This window comes from Mus caroli, chromosome 11 (assembly GCF_900094665.2).
Source record: "Mus caroli chromosome 11, CAROLI_EIJ_v1.1, whole genome shotgun sequence".
Taxonomy (NCBI): domain Eukaryota; kingdom Metazoa; phylum Chordata; class Mammalia; order Rodentia; family Muridae; genus Mus; species Mus caroli.
Genome location: NC_034580.1, coordinates 97,427,203 through 97,436,064, shown reverse-complemented (window position 1 = coordinate 97,436,064; position 8,862 = coordinate 97,427,203). Strand labels below are relative to the sequence as shown.

General features: G+C 44.0%; 2 protein-coding genes across 13 annotated transcripts in view; one reads left to right on the top strand and one right to left on the bottom strand.

Moving 5' to 3' along the window:
• Nbr1 (NBR1 autophagy cargo receptor) overlaps positions 1–6,490 on the bottom strand; it is a 30,638-nt gene extending 24,148 nt beyond the window's left edge. For 4 of the 12 annotated variants that reach the window (XM_021178335.2, XM_021178342.2, XM_021178345.2 and 1 more), the window contains exons 1-4: positions 5,642–5,758; positions 4,515–4,614; positions 2,736–2,801; positions 2,319–2,435 (exon numbers count right to left, since the gene is read on the bottom strand). In XM_021178335.2, the coding sequence (XP_021033994.1) occupies positions 2,319–2,420 (102 nt within the window). In that variant the 5' untranslated portion in view covers positions 2,421–2,435; positions 2,736–2,801; positions 4,515–4,614; positions 5,642–5,758. Of the gene's footprint in view, positions 1–2,318; positions 2,436–2,735; positions 2,802–4,514; positions 4,615–5,641; positions 5,939–6,011 lie in introns of those variants that run through there. The other 8 variants (XM_021178340.2, XM_021178346.2, XM_021178344.2 and 5 more) reach the window with 6 other exon arrangements.
• A 148-nt stretch (positions 6,491–6,638) lies between these two features.
• Positions 6,639–8,862, top strand: part of Brca1 (BRCA1 DNA repair associated) — a 61,771-nt gene continuing 59,547 nt past the window's right edge. The window contains exon 1 of the mRNA XM_021176032.1: positions 6,639–6,833. The gene's annotated coding sequence lies outside the window, so the exon portion shown is untranslated. The remainder of the gene's footprint in view (positions 6,834–8,862) is intronic.

Below are 8,862 nucleotides of genomic sequence, written 5' to 3'. Positions count from 1 at the left end.
CATATTCAACTTTACTGCTAGCCAAACAGTCTAAACAGAGACACATCTGACACATTATTAAGATGGTAAACACTTTTTTTTTTTTTTTTTTTTTTTGAGACATGGCTGTTTCTCTGTTCAACAGCTCTGGCTGACCTGGAATTCACTTTGTAGATCAGGCTGAGTTTAGACTCACAGAGACATGCCTGCCTCTGTCTCCTAAATACTGGGACTAGAGGTGTGCACCACCACACCTGGTGATGAATATTTTTTGAAGTTGTAATATTCAGTGTTGTCAAAGATTCAGGGCAAGGAACAAAGCTTAGTGGCAGAATGTTTGTCCAGCATGTAGAAGGTCCAACATTTGACCTCCAGCACCACAAAATAAAAAACAAAACACCCTTCAAGGCATTGAGTCATTGTTTCTGTGCATTGGTATAATTATTCTGTGGACCACTTGGCACTATCTATGAAAATGCTTTTCATTTGATGCATTTGAGTGTTTTGCCTTCACATATGCCTGTGCATCACATGAATGCGCTGCCTGCAAAGGAAAGAGGAGGATGGCTGACGTTCTGAGACTGCAGTTACAGACAGCGAGTGGTGAGCTGCCACCTGGATGCTGGAAATCCAACTGGGTCCTCTGGAAGAGCTGCCAGTGTTCTTAATCACTGGGCCATCTCTCCACTCCCTATCTGTCACACACACACACACACAAACCTTTGGATAGACTCTACTCTATAGAACCACACATAAGTTACTCATACTGAGATGTAGGTCCTGTCTATTTTATAATGGGAAAAGAAAGAAAACCTTGGTGGGGAAATCAGTAAGTAATGGTTCCATCCACAGCGTCCAGCAATACTAAGAACACTGTGTACTCACAGCTTTAAAAGACTAAGATTTCTGTGTCTCCTGAAGAGGAACTACAGCTACAACATACTGTTGGGCAAGAAAGGCAAGATGCAGAACACTGCTTCTGTACAACCCTACCAGAGAACCGCACGAACATGGAAATGTGGGAAGGTCCTCGGGCTGTTTTCTCTGGTTATTTAAAGAAGACGTGAACTGCACATGTTCCGGGCTGGAGAGATGGCTCAGTGGTTAAGAGCACTGACTGCTCTTCCAGAGGTCCTGAGTTCAATTCTCAACAACCACGTGGTGGCTAACAACGATTTTCAATGAAATCTGATGCCCTCTTCTGGTGTGTCTGAAGACAGCGACAGTGTACTCACATACATAAAATAAATCTTAAAAAAAAAAAAAAAATTCCAGCCAGGCAGTAGTGGTGCACACCTTTAATCCCAGCACTTCGGAGGCAGAGGCAGGTGGATTTCTGAGTTCTAGGACAGCCTGGTCTACAGAGTGAGTTCCAGGACAGCCAGGGCTATACAGAGAAAAAAAAACAACAAAAAAAAAAAACCAAAAAAAACAAAAAAAAATTTTTTTTCCAATTAAAAAAAAAAAGGGCAAGCTGCCAACTCACCCAACAGCTGCTAGAGAAAGAAAGAAATCTGGTGCTCAGATCATTTAACAGGACCCCACTGCTTCCTCAATAGCCACCTGCCTAGGGCAGGATGGAGAGAAATTGCTGGAAGACAGGGAACTAGACTGTAACACACTGGAAGGCCCCTTTCCTAAATGTCCTTCCTGTTGAAGTTACCCACATAGATAAACCAGGTAAAGACATATTTGTAACCAAAAATGGTTACATTAAACACAGATGCCCTAGTAGTAAAACATTGACCAGGGCAACCCACAAACCAGAAGAGTACAAAGGGCAAAGCAAGATGAAAGACACGAAACCAAAGCACAGAACAGAGGCGCTGCTGCATGGGCACCCATGGGAGTTGCTGCATTGCTTTCTGCCAGCTCTGAGACAGCCAACCTTTGACCCAGCAATAAAGCAACTGGCCAGTCTTGCAAAACCCAAATCCCATCCTCGTCAGGTAACAAACACAGCAGTGCGTCTGCTCTCCAGTCAGACAACACCCGCTACGGCCTGGCTGCAGGGAAGGCCAGCCTCATTTATCCCCAGAATGTCTCCAAACCCTAATTCACTGAAAATATCATTTTACCTCATACAAGAGAGAACCAACTCCCAAAATTGTCCCAGATTTTTGCTCTCTCAAAAAAATTAATATATGTAATTTTAAAAATGTTTAAAGGAACATAATTGCTTCTCCCCTTTCTCCTTGTACATATTCTCTACTAATACCAAATCCCTGTAAAAAATGACTTTCCAAAAGGTCCAGAAATGGATAAATTGCTCAAAATAGCTACATTTTGAAAAATATCTGTGTATAAACCACTGAGAAACAGAACAAAGTGGTACTTACCATAGCTTCAACATCAGCCCAGGTTGTATTTTCTGGATCCGAAACCAGAAAGCTTTGAGTTTCATTTTTAAAAGTCACATTTAGAGTAACCTGTGGTTCCATGCTGTCAGGCTGGAGCTGAGAGGATAGGTAGATGAAAGGAAGAGGAAGGGATTAAAAACCCACCCAGAGGCTTCAGCTCTGATATATAAGTTAGACTTGGAAGATCATAGTGAATAAGAGAGACAATGTCCCCATGATGACATTACTACCTAGTAATGTGTTTTCTACCAAATCTCACTGTTACACAGGATTTTTCCTTCTCAAAAATAAAGACACTAATGCTCAAACTACTGCTATAAAGATTTGCACTTATGTTACAGTTACCACTTATATAGAACTAGTATGTTAGAGAGAAAAGCCAAGTTGGGCACACACCTGTAGTCCCAGTTACTCAGAAGTTGATGCAGGATGGTAATGGAAGTCCAAGAGTTCTAGGTCAGCCTAGGAAACAATGAGATCCTATCTTTAGGATTAAAGAGGTGGGGTGTGGGGAGAGTAAATGGCTGTTGAAAGAGTTTAAATTTTATCCACATCAACAAAAAGTCCCTTAACATGTTTTAGGTCTCTAAGATTTTCACTGCCTATTTCAGTGCTTGGATAGTTGAGCATCTGTAGCATAATCCAGCAAGGTGGATTAACAGACAAGGGCTCTGCCTTGGGGAGTACAAATAGAAGGAATTTCCAATTTTAGGTAAGGAGTTCAAGAATAGCCTGGGTTACGGAATGAACACTGTCTCCAGAAAATAAGCAAGCAAACAAAACACCAAAATAAAGCAACAACAACAACAACCCACCAAAACCTCTTACAATCACTTATGGGAATCTTTAAAGGTGTTTAAAAGTGAGGAAAGGAACTTGCTGAGTCCTTTTGGACCTATCAGCTTCCACAATATCCAACTGGGAGCTAATTTAGTTATCCAGTATTCCTTCCTTTCAGCTGTGTGGGTGGGGGGCTGCAAATGGAATACAGATGTCTAGATGATAGGGAATCACTCTACCACTAAGCTACAACCTTGCCCCATGACAATGTCTCTCTTGACAAAATATTCATCCTTTCATTCTTAAATATTTATGAGAAAAAAATGTAAAACCCATCATTATCACACCTAAGAAGCTGGCAATTCTTTAATCAATTATCTACTATTAAAGTCGGTTTGACTGTAATGAAGGACTTTGCTTATTGATGAGCTGTGACTTTAGGGGGGAAAGGTAGTTTAAGTTGTTTAACGCTACAAGTAAACTCACTGGCATTAAAAAAAAAAAAGTCACCTCTTAAAATATTCAGCACATTTTTCAATCTGCATCTAGAAAGGACCAGATTCTGCTCCACACACATGAGGCAAACAAGATTAAGCCCTAGACGTTTCCAATGTCACAGGAAGGGAGGCCATGGGATGGGAAGACTCAGGGTTCCAGACACAGTTCCACCACAGACTAGTCATCGAGCTGTGAGAAACACTATCTCTGAGCTTCAACTGTTTAATCTATAAAAACAATACTATTTTGATGACCTTAACAGTGTTACCAAAGGAATTTAATAAAATTATGGCCTAGGAGATTGGGAATAAGGCCGAACCAGTCAATTATGTGCAAAGCTGTGGGGTTCATTTCTAGCACCACAAAGTGTGTAAATTCTTATCAACAGAAACAATTCTTTATTTCCCTAAGATAGCTTTTAGTTTATTATTTACTAATTTTTGAAGGAGACATACTCTCACTCCGCAGCCCATGCTGGCCTGGCAATTGCTATAGATTTGCCTGCTTCTGCCTTCAGAGTGTTGTACTATGGATACAACTGTCATTTTAAGAGCCTGTAGGGCTGGAGAGATGGCTCAGCAGTAAGGGCGCTGCCTCCCCCCCACCCCACAAAGAACCCAGTTCAATTCCCAGCACCCGTGCAGCAGCTTCCAACTGTCTGTAATTCCAATTCCAGGGGAATCTAACACCCTCCTATAGACATACAAACAAGCAAAAACACCCACGGTCTCAAAATAAATAATTGAAACAAAAGAACCTTGTATTCTTAATTCTGACTATTTTATATACTCAACTATTCATTTTTTTCCATCACTTGTCTTTATCTAGAGTTGACTTCGCTGCCAAGCTAATGCTAATCTCTAGCACCCACCCTGCTGACAACCAGCAAGCATTTACCTGAAATGCAATTCTTCCTTCTTAGGAGCTGTAAAATTTAAGCAGACGCTCACTCATCAACTCCCCAGCACGTTCAAGTTGGTTGGTTGGTTTGTTTTTTCTTTAAACCAGAAAAACAAAGTGACCAAAATGTAAAAATTCTGAAACACACTCACACTTTCCAACTTCAAGAAATACTCTTCCATCTTTTCTGTCTGGAAGGAAACTAATCCTCCCGTTCTGAAATTACACAAGTGGGAATTAGTTTCCACACTTTGGAGCAACCAGCTGTTCTGCCCATGGGAGAAAACAGGAAATAGGCGGAGTTTAGCTGGCCAATATACAAGTCTTCATAAAGGGCTTACGTGTGAAAATCCTTTCAGCCAGAGCAATCATCTTGAACTTGTGAAAATATCAAAAGTACAGTTAACCACATCTATACCTGAAGGTTTATCTCCAGCAGTCAGGTAGCTGGGCCTAAGCCTGCACTTTCCTAAATGGCACTGTAAACTCATGCCTATTGACTCACGTTCATGTGGCTAAGTCAGCTTTTCCTCACGTGATTATTTTTCAACCCCGACAAATAATTTTAATAAAGCCAACTTGGGAATCTGAACTTCATTTTCTATTCCAGAAGCTGGCACAAGCAACCTGAGCTTTAAAATGTGTCATCTGAAAGGTGGGTGTTTGACATAACGGGAAAAACGATGCCTAACTTGGAAGGTCCTAGCTCAAGATATCTTCCTTCAATAGAGCCTCAAAAATAGGAAAGGGATAGAAAGAGGAAGATGTATGTCCTTCCTTGTCGCAGACTTGAATCCCAGTCTTCCAGTAATGGTTTCCCGGAACTCCATGTCCCCAGGACAGTGTCACCACCATCGAAGCCCTCTTTTTGTTCTGGGGGGGATCGAGACCTTTTCTTAGCAGAAACTGGCCTTTCTAAGCCATGAACTGTCTCCCTCAGGCAGTATCCACCCCCCCCACTATCGATGACAACCCAAGCGACTCCCTCATCTGGTCACTGAAAAGACTGGCTGCCCCTGAACACGGAAAGTCACTCCTCTTTGCAAGATTTTCCCCTTGAACTTCCCCGAGCACTCTAAGAACGGCGTGTCCCTACTTCTAGGTAACAGTGGTAGCTTCCTTACCAGCTTTCCGCCCACGGGGGGCGCTTGCCAGTGGCCAGTGCAAGGACCGTTCGCGGCCAGCTCGCCTGCTATCCCTGCGGGGTGAATCTAACATGGCGGACAGAGACCGGGCCTAGTCCCATGTTTCCCGGAGTTTTCCACAAGATGATTGGCTCCTTCTATCTGCCCCTCAAAATCACCTCTCTACCGATTGGTCAATGCTGCGTTGGCAAGGGAGGGACAGAAGCTCTCTGAACCGCATAACAATAACAAACACCCAGGCCGAGGGGCGGAACTAGCGCGCAGAAGTCAGCTGGTTGGATTTCCCTTTCCCAAGCCGATTGGCCACCCTCTGCTTTTCCCAGGTCACTGACAGTGGCGGACTAGTTACCCGAGAATCGCGGGGCTGGACGGGAATTGTAGTCTTCCTGGAACCCACAGCTCCTTTTAGTCTATTTTCTGTGCACAAGAAACGAACACAGAACGCTGCGATTCATAGCAGCTAAGCCGCATAACTGCGAGGAGGTCTCCGCTGTACCGACTGGGTTCCTGTGGTACTCGTGCCTGCTTCCGGTGTGGGAAGCTCTTTTCCCGTAAGACTACACTTTCCAAGAGATGCTGTGGAGAAGGCCTTTCGTTCCGCAATGCATGCTGGAATTGGTAGTTCTTCTTACGCAAGTCTCTTATTTACCGAAACTGGAGACTTCCATGGCAGGAAGGCTGAGGGAGGGATGAGACCTCGTTTTGCAACTGCTTTGGGCACTACCTTGCGCTCATATTCCGGCCTCAGGGAGCGATTCCCACCCTTTGTACAGAACTACTGTGACGTAATAAGCAGGCGTAGATGCGAAGGGGCTGCCTAAGAGAAACCTCAAAATTCTTTCTCTTCCGTCTCTTTCTAGTGACGACATACAGGAAAAAAAAAGACTAGGTAGCCAATCGCAAACCCAGAAACAGTTTCACCCCCCGCCCCCAACTCGCTCCTCCCTTCCCTTCCGCTGACGTGTCTGGATCTTGTGTTCCGAAAGGCTAGCGCTAGGCGCCAAGCGGCCGGTTTCCTTGGCGACGGAGAGCGCGGGAATTTTAGATAGATTGTAATTGCGGCTGCGCGGCCGCTGCCCGTGCAGCCAGAGGACCCAGCACCTTTCTGGGGGCTGCTCCGGCATTTAGGCCTCGGCGCTCGGAAGTACGGATCTTTTTTCTCGTAGAAAAGGTGAGACAGCCCTGAGGAACAGAGAGGGTACCCCGGAATATTCATATGAAAGACAGGAAGCTGCTGGTGGAGACGGGTGTTTACTGATTAGGAAAGTGCCTGGGGCGGAACCAAAGGGTCCCAGAGGTTTTCAAACAGGACTCCTGGGAAGGGTGCAGTTTGTGCATTCCCGGGGGCAGCTGTGAGGAAGAGGGCAAAGGATCTACGAGGGGGAGGCCTGGCAGTAATGGTATCTTGAAGGTTGAATACGGATGCGGGCTAAAGGATGAGAGGTAAAGGCGGGCAGAAGTGTGGCAGGGAAGAGGGGGAAAAACGGAGTTTGTGGAGGGAAACTCCTGAAGAACTAGACCCGTGTACATTTCACAGAAGGTTCTAGAAGGGAAGTACATAAAGGAATGGCAATAGTAATGAATGCTGTTGGCAGAGAAGACGTGTTTAAAGAGAGCCTTAACAGGGAAACATCCAGAAGAGGTAGGGCTTCAGCAGTTTTTAAGTGTTCCTTTTGGCGACTTTTAAAATAATATGTGTGCTTCTTTTTTGTTTGGTTGGTTAGCGTTTATATTGTTGGTGGTTTGGTTTGGTTTTGGCTTTTGTGTAGCCTTGCCTGTCCTGGAACTAGGTCTGTAGACCCGGCTGGCCTCGAATTCACAGAGATCCACCTGCCTCTGCCTCCTGAATGCTGGGTTGTTGATTAGTTTTGAGGCAGAGTCTAGTCTCATTTATATTAGCTCTGGCTGGCTTGGAGCTGTGTATAATAGAACAGGTTGGTCTTGAACACTCCTCCACCTGCCCCTGTCTCTGGGGAGGAGGGGATCAAAGGGTACCCACTACCATGCTCAGCTTAGAGTTTTTGAGACAGGGTCTTCTGTAATTGGGTTGTGTAGCTCTAGGTGACCTTGAACTCTATCCTCCTGCCTGTACTTCCTGAATGCTGAAAGTACAGGTTGAAACCACCATATATGATCTTTTGGCCTCCCAAAACTAGCCCAAAATGACTGCTGAGCTTCTGAGTCCAAGCCAGCTCCTCCTTCAACTTCTCCAGGCCCTGAAACTATAGGTATGACACCACTGGTTTTGATTCTAAGCAAAAGAACACCAGACTCTGGGGAAAGTTCATCTATACCACTTCTGTCCAGTCACTCCATTGTAGCTTTTTTGTTTTTTTTGGTTTTTTTTCCCCTTGAAGAAAGGAAGTGACCCAAGGAAGGCTTTAGAGGCTACATATCAAAGAGTAGAGAATTTAGATTGCTAGCTACAAAGAACAACTGCTAAGAATTTTATTTATCCATTTATTTATTGGTGTTTGTTTGTTTTGTTTTGATACAGGGTTTTTCTATATAGCCCTGGCTGTCCTGGAACTCACTCTGTAGTCCAGGCTGTCCTGGAACTCAGAAATCCACCTGCCTTTGACTCTCAGTGCTGGGATCAAGTATATGTGCCACCACTGCCTGGAGAAATTTTTATTTTTTAAAGATTCATTTTTTATTATCTTTAATTATGTGTATGTGTGTGCAGAGGTTCTGACCTGGATCTAGCGTTCCAGACATCTGACATGGGTGATGAGAAGAGGCACATATTTTTAACCACTGAACCATCTCTCCAGACCCTGAGTTTTTTGTTTTTTAAGATTTATTTATTTATTTTATGTGAGTACATTGTTGCTGTCTTCAGACACACCAGAAGAGGGCATCTAAGTTCATTACAGATGGTTGTAAGCCATCATATGGTTACTGGGATTTGAACTCAGGAAGAACAGTCAGTGCTCTTAACTGCCGAGTCATCTCTCCAGCCCCCGGATTGTTTGTTTTTTTTAAATTTATTTATTATTATATGTAAGTACACTGTAACTGTCTTCAGACACCCCAGAAGAGGGCATCAGATCTCATTATGGATGGTTGTGAGCCATCATGTGGTTGCTGGGATTTGAACTTGGGACCTGTGGAAGAGTAGTCAGTGCTCTTAACCGCTGAGCCATCTCTCCAGCCCGGTTTTGGGGTTTTTAAAAGAATTTTATTTATTTATTTATTTT